This window comes from Macrosteles quadrilineatus, unplaced genomic scaffold (assembly GCF_028750875.1).
Source record: "Macrosteles quadrilineatus isolate MER2022 unplaced genomic scaffold, UCM_ALF_1.0 Scaffold_1__1_contigs__length_201487025, whole genome shotgun sequence".
Taxonomy (NCBI): Eukaryota; Metazoa; Arthropoda; class Insecta; order Hemiptera; family Cicadellidae; genus Macrosteles; species Macrosteles quadrilineatus.
This window is the reverse complement of record NW_026542594.1, coordinates 4609829-4628797: the sequence shown is the minus strand read 5'-3', so window position 1 is coordinate 4628797 and position 18969 is coordinate 4609829. Positions and strand designations below refer to the sequence as shown.

The window sequence follows — 18969 nt, the reverse complement described above, 5'->3', positions numbered from 1 at the left end:
CCCCCTGCCTTCCCCCCATCACCATTCACCAGAAACAGGGAACAGCTGATCCGGCAGTCGTGGTTTAGGTGTTCGGCTCGCGTGCGCGAGAGAAATAAAGTTTAAATTCCTTGAGGAAGTTGGACGTTATTTTGGTCCCGCGAAACATGAGAATAATCCAAGGACGTTTTTTATGTTCGTGTATATATGTGCAATTGTCTATTCGTAGTGTGAACAATTTGACGAGTCCTGGGGGAGTGGAGCCCATACAAGATTGTTCATTATATTAAACCTCACCTAAAAAAACATCTCATTCAAAAATAGATAGGGTTCGTTTTGACTAAATGATATGGTAGAATGAACCACTTTTCTAGGTGTACCAAATGGTTGGTTAATCGTGGGAAATTCTGCTAGTATTGACGTAGTTGGAGAACTGTGTGTGATAGTTTTCATCTTTAAATGGGGGATTCATGTCGGACTTCTGTTTAAACTCAAAACGTCTCTCCCGCACTCTTTGTATAACCTTCTAAAGTCATATCCGACTAATCGATCTTTTCAAATAAAATTCGAAAATTCGTTATCTGATCTGGTGAAAATAGTATTACATTCAACCAAAAACATAAAACAAAAATATACATCGTTGATACAGAGTACAACAGACTAAAATGTGTACTTTGTGTAGACTAGCACACACCTGTTTTTCTATTTAGAAGAATTTGAGAAAGGATACAGAACTAGACTCAACCACTCAACCCAACCGGGTAATGAACTTGTACTTTTTAGATGGGAACTTTTTTGACCTCTGAGTCAAGGTTATTGCGCAGAGAAGTTCATACCAGACAGATTATTTCCTAAAAACTCATTAGGAGATATCTCAAACCAAGATTTCTATTGAATTTATGATGTTATGCTTGAAATTCCATTTCATGCTTGAGGAAATACCGTACCGTTACTTTGGTATTATTCGGAGGCCACTTGTTTTAGAGGGATTTTTTTTACCTAAGGCCAAAAATAACTACATAATTAGAAAGAATATACTTTAATTAACTTACTGTCCAAATTTGACATGATTGCAATTAGCGGTTTTTGAGTTCTGCCTCCCAGAAGGCAGCGGTGTCGGCGAAGATTGAGTTGAATGCGTCACCGTCACCTCCCCTAGCTGCCACATGAACTCCGTCGAGTATGTTATATACTGCGCCCTAAACATGCAAGGAAATATCCTATGTTAGAGGGAGGAGGCTTGGAGGCTATGATTTTACCCCTTTGCATAGTCTCATACCGTCGATGTTTTGAATTTTAGTTTTATATACTGTAGTCAGAACATGAAACAATTCTTGAAAGTAATTCAGTGAATAGTTTTGCTGCGTTCGGAGTATTTACTTACATTTATAATGTAAGGTTTCATAACTAGGCGTTTTCACAAATTATGTTCATGTCATATAGTGCAGTATACTGTGATAAAGATAAAACTGATTATCGATATAGCGAGCTGTGGATTACTACTTTGCTTTGACTGACAAGATGGCTGAGGCTGATTGACTTCGTGACGTAATGTTTTCTTTATGGTACTGTTTAGGTCACTGATAAATTTCTCATAGTGAATTGCGTTTTGAAACTAATTTTTGGGTTTTGGCGTTGTTTGGTGAAAATTAGTGTTATTATTTTACTGATATCTTGAATGAATTTGTTGAAGTTACATGTTTCTACTTGAAGGTGACAGAGGTGAGATGGTATAAGTTAGGTTTTTAAGATTTGCTAACAACAATATAATGCAGGTCATAATAAAACCAGGATCTCGAACCTTTTAAAAGCCCACTTTTTTTGCAATTTCAAATTAGGCCTAGGTATTCTAGATGTTTTTCATTAAGGATTGATTGTATGTACTAGAGTTTTCTACTGTTTTTTCTTGATGGACTTGTCTAAGGAACACAATCAGAACTTTATGTAAATATGAACCTCAAACTTACACTAGCCAAAGCTATTGGTATGGAAATACGAATTTGTTCATGTTTATGTCCGTGTCCTGATCATACACCTCTGTACTCTAGGCTTATCCAACCCTCGGTCGAGACAGCCCTCAAGTTAACTTAGAAGTTGGTAAAAATTATGCATAAGTTAGCCTATTAAGGTGAACATGGGAACCTTTAGTTTAAAGTTAAGTTATATATCACCAGAAACTAGATTTTTACATGAAAAGAATGGTGCATAAATTACAACATAAAACTATATCTAGGTACATAAGTTAACTTACACTTAGGCCTAGCCTAAAAAATTAAAATGGTCTAATATCGTCTAGCACCTATGTTGGCCAGTACTGGCACTCTAGTGCATAATATGGTTGGGGATTTCTTTCTTTTTCCACCTGCTGCAATAGCCTACTGATAGGGCTACATACACAGCAGTCTATCTCTTTTTATCTGGTATGTAAGGTTTCCATTCCAAACTGGTAATTTTGCCGCTGATTGTCTACTCCTGCCACCCACAAATTGTCTCCTCCTGCTAACTGATACTTAGGCCTATGGACAAGACCCACTCTTTTTACATACCGGTACTGTCAGTTATAGATAATGTGAACTGAAACCTATTCATGTCTTTTCCACTGGGTTTCCTTAATACAGTTCAAAATCATTCTTAAGAATTGTGTAATAGGCTACAACCTTTTTATTACTGAAAAGTCCGTCGCTCACCGAGGTAGGCGTAACCTATAACATCTGGTCTGAATGGTCAATACCTCCCATGAAGGAGTTGTAGTACAAATCTATTAGGTAGGCTATCTCGGGGTTTTCTTTTTCATTTAAGTTTACCTCATTATTTTTACCAAATTTTCCATATAGGGAATAAGCTATTACTGTAGATCTCATGGTAAGACCTTGACCCGGGACTGATTACTTTATCCAGGAAATCTCATTCACCATGAGAAAAAAACACAGACAAAGGCAGTCAAGGCTCTTGCTACATGAAGCCCAGACAATGCTGATTTGATTGGTGTGTTATTTGTGGCTTTTGGATGTAGAGGAGTGCCATTAAACAAACATCAGTAGAAGTCCGATGTATCACACCGTGGCAATTTTCACCGGACTGTGGCGGCCTAAGGGTTAATAATCCTTTGTACATAACTTATTTTAACTTATTCGATAAGCCGATTTGCCTCCAAACGAAGGAACTTTTAATTTTGATATCTCTATAGCCTATTTTTTTCCTGAATCTAAATATACCATTATTTGTTACCACATGAATATGACTGGAGATAACACAGTTTACAAATAGACAACGTTTAAAGAAAAAGTGGAATGAACTGTGGGTGAAGTAAGCTTACAACTGAATGTTTTCAACGTCAAGGAACTGGAAGGACAAATTTATTTCCAGTGGCCTACTAACTCTGATTCTGTCATCAGCAATAGGCCCTGTGAGGCATGTCAATTCACTTCACTAGGTACAACTAGAGCTAGGCCTACATAGAATGCCAAAACAAATACTGTGCTGCTAGTCTGCTTTGCTAAATTTCAGGTTAACCCTAGATCTGGCGCTGGTCGATTATCGACCACTTAAATGCGAGTCCTCAGTGGCGCTGGTCGATTATCAACCAATACGACATGGGTCGGATTTTTCTATTATTAAATTATGAAAACCGTTTTAAATCGCAAGGTATCTTTTATACCATTAGAAAGATAAGATTCTGAGGATTCATTTTCATGTAAGGTATAGGCCTAAACATTATTGAGCAAGTATTATGTAGCGAGAAACAAAGTTTGAAAAATATATTTATTTTCTGTTGATGCATTCAATTATTTTCTACATTAGCCTAACAACAAAAATTTGTTAGTTTTTCATAAAAAAAAAAACACCTAGGTCTATGTAGAATTTCTTTTTTACCACTACAATGGTATCCACTACGACTACAATGGTAGGTACCACTACAAAGGGCCAAAATATACCCTCCACTGGTGAATAAAATGACCGCCAGATCTAGGGTTAAGTGAAGAGAGTAACATATAGGCGATGAGAAGAAGAACATTGTTAATTTAAAATTATCATTGACTAGCGGTAAGCTGTAGAAATATTTCAAGTGATTCTGTTGTTAATGATGTGGTTTTATGTCACCAAGGGTACCATCTTATCTTATCTTATCTACTTAACAGGGGCAGGCCGAGACCATGAAGCACTTCATCCGAAAATCTAATTATTGAGCACCCCAGACAATTGTTTTCTTGATGACCTTACTAGTTCAGGCGTCCGATGAATGCCTGTAGCTTCCCAATTAGTTCCTCCTCGGGAAGATATCTTCCTCTAGCCACATTACCAAGAGTTATCATTCTAGCATCAGAGAGCTCGTCACAATCAAAGAGCAGGTGATCGGCTGTCTCCTCTGAGCTATCACAGTGCCTACAGATCGTTTAACCATCAAATAAGCCCATCCGTTGTAAATGTTTCCTGAATCGCCCGTAACGAGTTATCAGTTCTACAATAAATTTGATTCTTCACCTGTCTAGTCTCAAGAGGTCAGAGGCAACCTTTTTAGAAGGCCTAAACAGAGTAAGCTTGCTAAGGCCGGGGCCACACTTGTAGTTTTTAACCAGCGAGATTGTTTTTTCCGTTTTCACTTGCGACGCACGTGGAACGGTTTGACCGTGGCCACACTCGTCTTACAAGATAGGTTTTTCGGACTAACCAGCGAGACTGATAGAGCATGCCACACTAGCAACCAAAATTATCCGTGTCTGTGATCCGCACTCCCCCCCCCCCCCCTCCCTCCATGCTCACTGTATAGTAAATCAGTCAGGTGAAAACTAGAAACGTCCATAGAAAAATTCAGCGAGATAAGATGAGTGTGTTCACTCCCATAAGCCGCAATGCCCCGCGACTAGTATTACGTGCAACGCCCGTGGAATGTTAGTAGAGAATACACGTGCAATTCCGTTTGACAAACGCGTTCACGGACGTTTTTACTCTAGTGCGGCCTGCCCCATTTACCGTAATGTATCCATCAAACCCACGGGTGACACCCGTGGAAAAAATTCAGCGAGATAAGATGAGTGTGGCCCCGGCCTAAGAAGGGGAGTATCGACCCAGTGTTTGCGATGCTCTTCTTTGGCCCATGACGCAATCAAAGAACATGCACTATTTCGTGAAATGCCACAGAAGGGTTGTGGGCCTATCATTGTCGTCACAGAGGCAGTATTTACCTGTCTGTCTGCAGCTCATTTCCTTTAATGCCTGAGTGTCTAGGCACCCAGCAGAGCGTAAGATAAATTCTCCTACCCAACTCAGACACAGAAGCAAGGCAATCCCACACGAGCCTTGAGTTGAATTCGTAAGAGTTAAGTGCTTTTAAGGTGGCTTGACTACCAGTATAGATATTGATTGTTTTGTCTCTAATCTCTTTGTTAAGATCTTCTTGAGCACAAACCAAGATGGCAGTGACCTCCGCTTGAAAAACAGTTGGGTACACCCCCATGGGAAGACAAATGCCAGTGCCTTCATTTATCCAATGCACACCTGCTCCAGTGCCACCATTTTTGATCTTAGAACCATCAGTATAGCATTCTAAATCACCTGTGGGGATGGGCCCTTTTCCGCCAGACCAATTCTTCCTATCTGGTATTAGTACTTTGAAAGGCTTTCCAAAGGAGTGGTTTTTGAACATGGTGGTCTGAAGGCAGGTCCAACTCATCATTGTGTACCACCTGAACAATTTTGAAGTGCCCTTTATTGTTTTCTGTGGTTATCCATACTTTTTCGAATCCAAGGCGTAGGGATGTTTTTCTTGCTACCACTTTGATAAAAATGTCGATGGGTAGCATATCAAGCAGACAATCTAGAGCTGCTCCAGGACATCTACTTACTGCCCCAGTTATCATTATAAGAGCGAGCCTCTGAACTCCTGCTAAAGCTTTGACAGCTGCAGTAGATTCCATCTTAGTCCACCACACAAGCGAACCAAATGTCAAGGCAGGTCGGACAACAGATACATACAGCCAATGCAATAGTCTAGGCTGTAACCCCCATGTTCCACCTACCGAATGGCGGATGCCTGCATGTCATTAGGCCTAACTGTATAGAGCTAAGGGTAAGAAATTGAGTAAACACTCTCACTGTCTTTGTCCAATATAACCTATTGGCGGTATTTGCAGCCTTGGTACTAGACTTCAAAACATCCTCTGAGACCCAAATTAATTAGGTCTAGTTTAACTGACTATAATATAATAATACAGTTACCTTGTCACAGCTCTGAAGTTTGAAACTTCAGAACTGTGACGAGGTAATTGTATTATAAGCCTATATTATAGTCTTCAATTCAGATCAGGGGCTAAATCATGTCTATTGACTAGTATAACTGCTCAGATGAATTGAAGACCTACTCCTCAAACCATCTCCTGCATGAAGAAGATTTTTAACTGGTGCACAACGGCTGGGAGTTCTTGCACTTAATTTTGTCATTAAGGATGGTTTTCAAAAGAAGTTGAAACCTTCCACAGCTATGATTGATCGATCAACAACAGCTTTCGTCACTGTCTGGAGAGAAGTCCTCATTATGTTTCACCATATTTTGATAACGTGCCTTGTCCTGAAGCCCTGTCCTAAACTCATGGTTTAAAACTGTTGAAGCACAATATATGCTATTTTGGAACAAGTTAAACACAATTGAGATTTTAACAGTGTTAAAATATTTTTTTAGATGTATGCTAGTAAATATATGTTAAGGCATATCAATGTTGTCTTCTCCAAAGGACTGTTCCTACTCTGTACATATACAGGCTGTATCCCCTACTCAGGATCCTTATAACCAGGGTAACTGATAGGGTATATCCAGGGTATAATCAGGGTAACTTATATAAACAGTCACTATAACTTACACATTGTTCTGGACTGATAAATCAGCCACTGTATAAATTAGGACTAGTGGTTTTTGTGTACCAACAGTTAAGTAGCTGGCTTACCGTAATTGTTATCGTACGTCACCTTTTACCCTTTCAGTCAAATTCAAATACAATATTTCAATTATATTGCCGTATGTTATCAACATAAAATTATTTTTGTTCAGGTTTACTTTTTAATGTTTTGATTTTCTTTGTTGTTTAATCTAATATTACAGCCCACCTCACAACATTCATCCTTGTTTTTTTTTCTTGTTTTAGGGCAGATCAACTTGTTTTTTGGCTGATAATCTACCCTGAAAAGATGAATTAATGGCTGTTGAGTCCGAGGAGTCATCTCAGTGATGAGTTAGCTGGTTCTTGTTTCCACAAGGATAACTATTTGTTTACCTGTGGACCACGGGTCTCAAATATGCTAACAGACTATAAAACATTCTTTTCATGACAACTGTGGTCTTTAGTGCTATTCTTTAATTAGGCCACGGTCTGTTGTCCTGGTATGCTAATTATTTGTTATTATCAAATTTAAATACATTAGTCTCATCGTAATTTATCATCGTCTTGATAATGTGGAGACTAGTGTTTTTTCACAAGTTTGCGGATCTAAGCTCATTAGAAGCTTATCAATTGTGATATTAGTAATAAATTGTTAGTTTAAAATTCACCTTTTTCTAGTCTTGTGTTCTTATTGCAATTTAAATAAAATTCCAAATAAAAAAAAATCACCAAAAGATTATTTGTGAGATCAATAACGTCGGGATGAGCGAACCTACCAAATGGGTTTGCGAATACTGTACTTACGAAAATTTTACTGCAGCATTAAAATGCACTATGTGTCGAGGATTCAAGCCATTACTCAATGAAGACATTTACCGATTACGAGATGAATCACCCACTAGCAGAGACGATGTTTTACGCAGACCATCGAGTGGAGGTAATTGCAACAAACAGCAACTAAATTTTACAGAATTAATCAATGCTGCTTGACCTTACGCACTGGACTTTTGACTTAAGTCTACAGAATTTAAATCAGCTATTTAAGCTCCCAATTATCTCAAACGCTAGTACTGGTTTCATATTCACTCTAAAAATTGAAAACAACTACCTGCACATCAGAACAGAAAACGATTAATCATTAATTTTTAGTTTAAGTTTTGTTGTATTTTGTTGACAAGCTTGGATGTCTAATAATTTCATCTACTACACATGAGTTGATAAAGTTTAGCCTGGTAGGCTAACAAAGCAAGAGGATGCTTTCCTTTACAGAAATAGGTCCAGGAAACTAAATGGTAGAACAACTCTTATCTGCTGTTTGCAGTATTTTCCTAGATAAATTTGCTAAACAAAGTTAGGAAAGTAAACACATTTTCACTTTTCAGTCAGGTAGGCTACTTTAAGTAATTTTTCTATAACAACACACTCGAAGAATAAATAAAGTGATAAATTCAAAATAGAAACATGGATATGGCTGATATTAGTGCCAGAAATTGAGGAATGAGATAGTGTCAGGAGGGGAGACTATAAAAATCCCCAATTATAGAATAATCACCAATAGGCCTATAGCTTTAAATTTATATCATTATCAGTCTAAATAAATGCATGAGATGCATTTAAGGCAAAGCACCATTTATTTTATATGTAGGTTTATAAGAAGCTCTACGTTACATATAGTTTTTGTGCATGAGATGCATTTAAGGCAAAGCACCATTTATTTTATATGTAGGTTTATAAGAAGCTCTACGTTACATATAGTTTTTGTGCATGAGATGCATTTAAGACAAAGCACCATTTATTTTATTTGTAGGTCTATAAGAAGCTCTATGTTACATATATTTTTTGTGTGTAATAACAGGAATATCACCTGGATGTGGGCCTTCGCCACGAGAGCCTCACAAGCCGAGAGAGTCGTGGCACTGCCAGGTGTGTTCTCATGTCAACTGGGCCAGAGCCAAGGAGTGTGCGGAGTGTCATGCACCTCGCACTTACACACCCGCAGACCTAGCGGAGCAACTACGGCCACTGAGGATAGACTGCAATACTGACACCACCACATCCAGCAGCTCTGTCAAGTGGACCTGTCCCACCTGCACCTACGACAACTGGCCTCGCTCCATTCGCTGCATCATGTGTGGCACCATGCCACGGGTCAGTCCTATGGAGGGCGCGGGCAGTATTATTATTGAGGACAACGTTCCTTGTGTCAAAAGGTAATATTTATCTTGTTTGCATACCCAGTTGAAATTTGAAGATCTCACATACACTTTGTAATCGATATATCTTACGATCGATATATCACTAATTGCTCTTTTATATCTGTCAGGTCCTGGAATTTAATTTTTATCTTTATTAAATAACAGTTTTTTCATTTATTTCCTAGACTGATTGATTTTAACCCCTAACAGACGAATAGGATCTGATCCCCGGGGCCGTAATCCAATTGCGGGATTTGTCCAAGCTGTTCTCGGGATTATATTAGTTGATGATTTTACAGGGTGTCCAGCCCACACGAAAACCAGGTATTGTACGTAAATTTTTATGACTGGGAAACATTCATGAAATGTATGCATATTTTCTAAAGTAGGCCTACCGGGAAATTTAAATATTTAAATAATAAACAATAAATCCATCAGATACATATTTTTCTTGTTTTGCGTTGCTAAAAATCCATACTGCCGAAATCAACAAGAAATGTTCACGGGCACTGGTACGATCACTGTTAAATGATGGTGAATTTTGCTGAAATTATGAAATGAAATGAAATTAATAAGTGCTTTATTGATAAAGTAATATGTACATCCGAAAAATAGCACTTTGAAACAGTGGTTAATAACAACCATCTGATTGGTTGACACAATTTTTGCCTTCTAAAATGAATATGAGTCTTTAAAAACATTTAGCACAAATTTTGCTGAAACTAGTGGCTTGTATGGGCAATAGCCCCTATTATTCTAGTTAGTATTTTGTACAAATTATTAGTCTCAAGGGGTATCCTCTACCTTGAATTATTGTTCAACATTTTTATTTGTTATAATATGTAAGATAGTTAGTCATTACATAGCTGCATAAAGCGTTTTGATGTGTGCTCTGTTTAAAATACAAATTCCAAAGGACGTAAACTTTTGTGAAGGTTTGGCCTCGCGCTTTATTTATAGTAACAGCGATTTTTTTAGAGACAATTTAAACTCGGAATGGTTGATATTAGTTTTATTTTTGGCGTGAAAAATATGTTCCCTTTGCCTACTCCAGTAATTCATTCTAACTTTACACTATTTTCGGACATGCCTAACACAACCAATCGTTCTCCATTAACTAATCCAGACCCTTAAAAACGGGAAAAAGTATATTTAAGCTGTATACGCAGTAAAAAAAAAACAATAACAATCAAATCAAAACAAATACATACTAATTTGACAGCTACAATCAGGTGGGTGATCTTTTGTTTGCAATCCGAGTGACGTCAGAATATGACGGGAATAGCACACCTATGTTTTTTCCTTCCACCATGCACAGTACATATTACAAATTAGGGATGGACGGGATTGAATTTTTAGTTCGGGACGGGACGGGACGGGATTTTTATTTCCTTCCCAATTTTCGGGACGGGACGAGACGGGATTTTTTTCTGTGCATGAAAAGAAAGTACTGTATTGCAGTTACCAAAAAGACATACGAAATCAATTTTTACCATTTGTGGCACTGATCTATAAAAACAAAAAAATGGGTAACAATTTACAGGTTACCTATAGTAACTTGTAACTCGCGGATCACGGGGTGATCGTCTGTATGGCTCACAGTCACGGCGCGATCGTCGTCATGACTCGCGATCACGGCGCGATCGTCGGTATGACTCGCGGTCATGGCGCGATCGTTGGTATGACTCCGCGGTCACGGGGTTATCGTCAGTATGACTCGCGGTCACGGGGTTATCGTCGGTATGACTCGCGGTCACGACATGATCGTCGGTATGACTCGCGATCACGGCTCGATCGTCAGCATGACTCCGCGGTCATGGCGCGATCGTCGTCATGACTCGCGGTCACGGCGCGATCGTCGTCATGACTCGCGGTCACGGCGCGATCGTCGTCATGACTCGCGGTCATGGCGCGATCGTCGGTATGACTCCGCGGTCACGGGGTTATCGTCGGTATGACTCGCGGTCACGGCAAGATCGTCGGTATGACTCGCGATCACGGCTCGATCGTCGGTATGACTCGCGGTCACGGCATGATCGTCGGTATGACTCGCGATCACGGCTCGATCGTCAGCATGACTCCGCGGTCATGGCGCGATCGTCGTCATGACTCGCGGTCACGGCGCGATCGTCGTCATGACTCGCGGTCACGGCGCGATCGTCGTCATGACTCCGCGGTCATGGCGCGATCGTCGTCATGACTCGCGGTCACGGCGCGATCGTCGTCATGACTCGCGGTCACGGCGCGATCGTCGTCATGACTCGCGGTCATGGCGCGATCGTCGGTATGACTCCGCGGTCACGGGGTTATCGTCGGTATGACTCGCGGTCACGGCAAGATCGTCGGTATGACTCGCGATCACGGCTCGATCGTCGGTATGACTCGCGGTCACGGCGCGATCGTCGGTATGACTCGCGGTCACGGCACGATCGTCGGTATGGCTCCGCGGTCACGGGGTTATCGTCGGTATGACTCGCGGTCACGGCGCGATCGTCGGTAGGACTCTGCGGTCACAGCGCGATCGTCGGTATGACTCGCGGTCACGGCACGATCGTTGGTATGGCTCCGCGGTCACGGGGTTATCGTCGGTATGACTCGCGGTCACGGCGCGATCGTCGGTAGGACTCCGCGGTCACGGCGCGATCGTCGGTATGACTTCGTCTCCTGCGTTCGCGGACCTATCGCTCGCAATAACGGCGTTATTGGCACTCGCGAAGCGGAAAAATCGCCGACGATCGGACCAAATCCCGTCCCGAAAAATTCCCGAGTCAAATGTAATCCCGTCCCGATAATCGGGAATATTTTTTTCCCGAAAAATTCCCGAAATTTCGGGACCCGTCCATCCCTATTACAAATTACCATATGCTTTGAATAAAGTTAAACCACATGTTTTAAAGTAAACAAAGCAGACATGGCTTAGATTCCCGTGCTATTCAAATGTGAATTAATTTATTCCGTAATAACCTTTTGGTGCATAATTAAGAAAAATTAATAGTTTTCCCTCAAAATTCACGTCAAGACCTTTAAAATAAGACCCCTCCCATCCTTCTACGGTCATCCAGTCACTCACAATTTCTTAAAAAAAATTTGACTTACGGAATTATATATATTGATTACAAGATATTACAGATGTAGCCCCAAATTGGTAAGAAATAGTCAAAGGTGTTGGCATGATCGCCGATAAGCTAAACGGATTTTGCAGCAATTGGAAGGCAAACTCAAACGAGCCTATGATCATAGGGCCTATATATGTGTTGCCTGTTATCATGAGAAACAATTACTGTATTTTGTCGCAATCGCAAGTAATGATCATGGACTCGTGGCTTAACTTAAATTAAGCTAATTACCTTAAATTTTGCGGCGATTTTAATATGATTGCGAATGTCTGATGTGGCAAAATAATATTCACGGGTGTTGTCATGATAGCGGCAAATTATCATCATTATTGTCTTGTGCGAACACTGCAAAAGTAGTAATTTTTCATCGCTCTATCTTTACAAACCTGTCAGGTATCGGTATCGGCATTGACTAGACGATTGTATCTTGATTCCGGTGCCAATTTCCGAATATCAAAATCAAAACATCCCTGAAATTAAATATAATATCAGATTAATAATTAATTTAATTAATTAATTTACTGAACTTTAAGAAGTGAAGCTCAAATATCTTTGGGCTTATCAGTGTAACCATTTTATACACAGATCATCACACTCCAATCTACACTCATCTTTCACTCTCATTTGGGTTAAATACATACATAGGTAGCATCCCCATCTAAATGATTGGTAATTGATATAAAGAATGGTTATCATGATCTCACAATTAAGAGTAAAAAAATAGTGATGTATACAAGGTTTTTTAAGAATAGCAGAGTTGACTATGGGATTTTTTTGCTTACTAAATGGTAAAATATGGATGGTTCTGACAGATCGAGCTTGAGGCGAGACGACCCTGTGAATCTGTCCCCGCCTAACAACTCTGCCAGGTATCGTCAAAGGTCCCCGCTAGACAGGTCGTGGCTCAATGCTTGTCTGGGTGTGGTACAAGGGGACCACAGTCCAGTAGAGACGTTCCTGTCTAACGGAGGCGACCCGACACGTCAACTCACAGCCAGTGAGGTGGCCTACCTCAACCGACCCTCCGCCTTTGACACAGGCCACACACTTGTACACCTTGCCATCAGGTCAATGTCAAAATAATCTCAATCAACTAAATATAATTTCCTTAACAATGTTAATATTTCCGACAATTTCCTCCAGTGTTCTGATCTAAAGGACTTTAAACTTTAACCTCATAGACACAAAATGTTCCTATCAGCTGACACAACTATGGAAACACTGATGAAAATTTGCTTCTTAATGACTTCTTAGAAACCAAAATTACCACATTCCACCAATCCCCTTATGGCGAATTGTTTAAGGTTAATCTAATATAAATAAATTTAGATTCGGTTCTTGTCTCAGTTAATGAACTTCATTAACTTTTTGGTTGGCATCTAAACATATGGTTGATTTACTTGACAAATCAAACCTGAGGCAAGATTTCAAATCATATTTCTAATAAAACATGATGTGCAGGTTTCACAGAGAAGACTTGTTAGCGACGCTGTTGTCCCGTATTGAAGGCAGTGGATCGGGTGTGAAGCGTGTCCCATCCTACGTGGCTCCTGACCTAGCAGCTGACATCCGCCGTCACGCTGCCTCCACCCTGCGGCAGCGCAAGGGCACCATGCCTTGTCCCTATCTCAACGAAATGCCTACCTTCACACTTCCTGCAGGTCCTCTCTCATTTAAAGGCAGTCTAATTTATTGTCTTAAATGAATTTAAAAAAGAAGTTTACACGACAATCGCGTTAGGATAGTCTTTACGACACGAGTAGAAGAGCCTTGGCGAGTGCCTTTACAACTTGTACGAGTGCCATAAAGGCTAATTACGCGATTTGCGTACACTACTTTACCTATGACCGTTTTTAATTTCTAAAAGTCATAAACTCATAACTATAAATAAAATATAGTATAAATAAAATAAAATAATATAAATAAAACTCTTAACTTCTAAGAGAGGTTATGTTTTCATTTATCACCTCTCATTGCTACTTATTGTACGACTTTTTGTCGCAACCACTCACTCATTGTCTAATCAAATTAAATTGGTCTTAACAGATGATTAGTTGACGTTCGATGTATTACAATTTTATCTTTCTCTCTATTATTGAACCTCATTGTTCCAAATGTGTACGTTAAATAACAAAACTATACTGTAAAGTAAGTAAACATTACTGTAAAATGAATCTTTTCAATTTTATGAACTGAGTTGGAAGGGCTAGTTAAAAAACGGTCATAGTTAAACTAAATTACAATTGTAGACATTGCCACTTTAATATCCATGATATCAGATTATATGTCTTTAAATCTAGTGTAGATTGTGACATTTAGAGTTAGTGCATGCACAAAAGAACCCTTCCTCTACCATGTTTGTTTTTCTATATTGTACAGCTTCTCAACAATAAATTGCTGAGTTAGATAAATTTAATATCACTATTATCACTAGCGCCTAGTGGTTTGACCCTCAGTGTTGTTGGGGGCCTTTCCCCCTTCTCTCCTTACACACCGTCGTCATAATTAACTCAATCTTTAGCCTGAAAAGTATACTCCCATTTTAAAACAACATAGTTATTTGATAATCGTTGAACGACATTTCACTTTCACAAGTTCAATTTCCTTTATCCTTTTGAGCACATAACTAAAATAAATTTTATATAATTATATAATTTATATAATTAATCGAACTTTTCTCTCTAATGCACTAGAAATTGAAGAGCTGCCAGCATCCATCCAGGAGCAGCTGTTTGAGGAGCTGCTAGACAAGGACGCCCAGCGCCAGCTAGAGGATGATCCACCTGTCATCAACTGGTCCTTGGAGGTGACTGTACACCTGGGGTCTCGACTGCACGCTTTGTGGAACAGGTCTGCGGGCGACTGTCTGCTAGACAGTCTCATGCAGACCACGTGGGGCGTGTTTGACAGAGACAACCTGCTCCGGAAAGCCTTAGCCGACACACTAAACAATGGAGGCCATTTGTGAGTAATCTCTACATCATTTATTGATTCTTTCAATGGATTTGTCAGTATATTTTTTATAAAAACTGCATCTTTTATCAATTATTACATTTAGTTCAATACATTTTATATACAGGGTGTTGAAAATGTCTGGAACCAACATTATATCTGGCGAGTGGTTAAAGAAAAACAACTGATATTTTGTGTACGGATATACTATGGTTTTACCTATCTTTTGGTGCCTTTTGAAAATTTTTACCACTTATAGGGAACGTCCTGTGGAGGATGCAGTAAAAAGTTTTAATGGAAGCCTATGGTAAATGATACATCATTTTAAAGGCCATTTTTTTCTGAGTAAGGAGCCACAAGTTTCATCTCAAAAGGACCACCCTAGCAAAAATGGCGACTGTTTGAAATTTAAAAAAACCACTTATAGGGAACGTTCTGTGGAGGATGCAGTAAAAAGTTTTAATGGAAGCCTATGGTAAATGATACATCATTTTAAAGGCCATTTTTTTCTGAGTAAGGAGCCACAAGTTTCATCTCAAAAGGACCACCCTAGCAAAAATGGCGACTGTTTGAAATTTAAAAAACCACTTATAAGGAACGGAATTTTTAAATTTCAAACAGTCGCCATTTTCGCTAGGGTGGCCCTTTTGAGATGAAACTTGTGGCTCCTTACTCAGAAAAAAATGGCCTTTAAAATGATGTATCATTTACCATAGGCTTCCATTACAACATTTTACTGCATCCTCGACAGGACGTTCCCTATAAGTGGTAAAAATTTTCATAAGGCACCAAAAGATAGGTAAAACCATAGTATATCCGTACACAAAATATCAGTTGTTTTTCTTTAACCACTCAGGAGATATAATGTTGGTTCCAGACATTTTCAACACCCTGTATATACAGGGTGGCTGGTCATCAGTGTGACAAAATTTTTTTGTACAAAGTACAAAGTAAATGCAGTGTAATGATGCATATAAAACACTTTGGTTCCAAGTCCAAAAATTAGCTTACCAAAGAATTATTTTATGTTTTTCAAAAATAACTATGTTTTCAAACTTAATACAGCTATTTCTCAATTACCTGTAAATGGATTTGAGTGCACAATGTCATTTTTGTGTTCTACATTAAATTTTGAATAAGAATAATAGAAAATGAACGAGGATCAGTTGTAAAAACTCCATTGTAAATAGATTCAAAGATAAAAATTAAGATGTTTGATAATAATAATAAAAAAAAAAACGTTGGTCTATTGTATTTGTTCACACCCTGTATACAAGGAAGTGTCCGAATATGTTAAAAACTGTGCCATTTTATAAGCTTTCCAACCATATGCTACACTATTGAGGTTTAGATATTCTGTTGTTTGTTTTAGTGGTTTGAATACCAGAAAACAGGGTTCTCTTTAACATTTAAAACATAGAAAGCCGGCATGTATTAAGCAAAAGTTGTATTTTTGTTTCAGCTTGAACAGTAAAAACAGTAAAAAAGTTCCCTGTTTTCTGGTATTCAAACCACTAGAACAAACAACAGAATATCTAAACCTCAATAGTGTAGCATATGGTTAGAAAGCTTATAAAATGGCGCAGTTCTTAACATATTCGGAAACTTTCTTGTATACAGGGTGTAAACAAATACAATAGACCAAATGTTTTTTAAATTTTTATCAAACATCTTAATTTTTATCTTTGAATCTATTTACAATGGAGTTTTTACAACTGATCCTCCGTCATTTTCTATTATTCTTATTCAAAATTTAATGTAGAACACGAAAATGACATTGTCCACAACAAACCCTTTTACAGGTAATTGAGAAATAGCTGTATTAAGTTTGAAAACATAGTTATTTTTGAAAAACATAAAATAATTCTTCGGGAAGCTAATTTTTGGACTTGGAACCTTTTATATGCATCATCACTGCATTTACTTTGTACTTTGTACAAAAAAATTTTGTCACACTGATGACCAGCCACCCTGTATATATACTAGCAGTTACCCGGCGCGCGTTGCTGCGTTTCAGAACTAATATTTTCCATCCCTTTTATTGCTTATAATACTTGTATGAAGGTTTTTATGTTTACATATTTAACATTGGAGAAAATAGGGTTGTTGAGTACACAGGTGTGCTGCAATTGGGGTTTAATATATTTGTACTTATTCAAAAGTAAAATAGTTTTCTGCGCTGCTTTATGTGAAAAAAATTGTGGCACTATTTTTAAAATCATAACTAATACAGCATGTTGTGATTATTCAAACCTACAAAACAGTTGCCTGGTAACAGCTGTCATATTTATTTGTAAACATTGTAGTTCAGAAAGTCTGACACTGGCCCACTTAAAACCCTCTGGGGCGGAGCCCTTTTGATGGATCTGCGCCAAACTTCACACAAACCATCCTTGAAAGATGCTTAATAATGCCTGAAAGTTTCTTTACAATCTGTTTGCGGTTTCGGAGTCCATAACTTATATACATATATATATATATACATATACATACATAGTTCCTCTTTTATAGATATATATATATATTGAACATTGTAGTTGCAGTTTTCTAACAGTTTTTTATTTGCAATAAAAGACTAATGTGTGGTTGTAACTTTTGTTTGGCCTTGTTCAAATTGTTTTTTTTTATCTTTCATAAAATCATAAAACTTAAGCCTGATCCATAACAGAGATAAAAATACCATAAGTGTGTCCAAAGGGGTATGTCTGTCACCAAGTATGTCTCAAACCTGAATGTTTTGAATTGAAAGTGCCGGGTGTATGTTTTTGGGGCCACCTTGGGATGCAGAAATAGAGTAAAACGCATCCGATAATCTGGTACATTCAATAACTGATAAAATATTATAGACATTGAGGATATTATTTTTTGAAAATATGTCAGAGAGGATGTCAAAGTCCATAGATTAATTGAAAACTATTTTTATTAAATTGAAAGATAAATTAAAGAAATTAATTGGACAAGACTGTTAAAAGAGGTAACTCACCTACTGTAGTACACTTGAGCCCACTAGTCCGAACTTGGGTAGCCTACTCTGAACATCCGCTCAATCTGAACAAGTTATTTTTTATAAATTTGATTTTTTATAAATATAACTATCACTAATGTAAAAATAGATTTCATAAATTAAATACCGAGAAATGGTTATTAATTGTATCTCTTAATCCATGTGTGTTATAATCCATTTTATATTCAACTGTTTTGGCACATTATTGATAATCAGTAGGCATAATTAATGTTTGTCAAAATTGATTCTAAAGTCAGCTTGCTGTGTGAGAATTTGGTTGTGTAACTAAATTTATATTAGACACAGAAGCAACATAATGTTTATTCGTAAAACTGATAGTTTTGACCTGTTGACCACTACTTTGTCTGTATTACGGCATGAACCTAGACTTAATTAATATTGTTTAGTGTAATCTGTGTGCTCTAGGTTCTACCCGAGGTGGAGAGAGTATGAGTCGTGCCAAGCCAGGCTGCTACAGTTCTCTCTAGAGGAGACACAGTGGCAGCAGGACTGGGCGGGTCTCATGTCACTGGCCACTCAGCCTGGCGCTAGTCTAGAGCAGCTTCATGTTTTTGCCTTGGCTCACATACTGCGCAGACCCATCATTGTCTACGGTGTCAAATATGTCAAGAGTTTCCGTGGTGAAGACCTCGGTTATGCTCGTTTTGAAGGTAGTTTGCAAAAACAAAAACAAACTTTGTATTAGGCTGTTTAATACTCAATTACACGTTCACCATTCAGTACAAGAGATATGCGACAATTGTAGTTCAATCCACATTAATAGAAACATCATGTTTAATATGTGGATTCCGTTAATAGTGAAAAAGTACAGTAGAGTCCCATAATTCCTA

General features: G+C 38.4%; 1 protein-coding gene across 1 annotated transcript in view; it reads left to right on the top strand.

The window, feature by feature from the left end:
• The first annotated feature begins 1509 nt into the window (after positions 1-1509).
• Positions 1510-18969, top strand: part of LOC128987367 (ubiquitin thioesterase trabid-like) — a 31622-nt gene continuing 14162 nt past the window's right edge. Inside the window, exons 1-7 of the mRNA XM_054408184.1 lie at positions 1510-1701; positions 7116-7788; positions 8707-9061; positions 12975-13229; positions 13624-13823; positions 14856-15126; positions 18545-18789. Coding sequence (XP_054264159.1) covers positions 7614-7788; positions 8707-9061; positions 12975-13229; positions 13624-13823; positions 14856-15126; positions 18545-18789 — 1501 coding nt within the window. The 5' untranslated portion in view covers positions 1510-1701; positions 7116-7613. The remainder of the gene's footprint in view (positions 1702-7115; positions 7789-8706; positions 9062-12974; positions 13230-13623; positions 13824-14855; positions 15127-18544; positions 18790-18969) is intronic.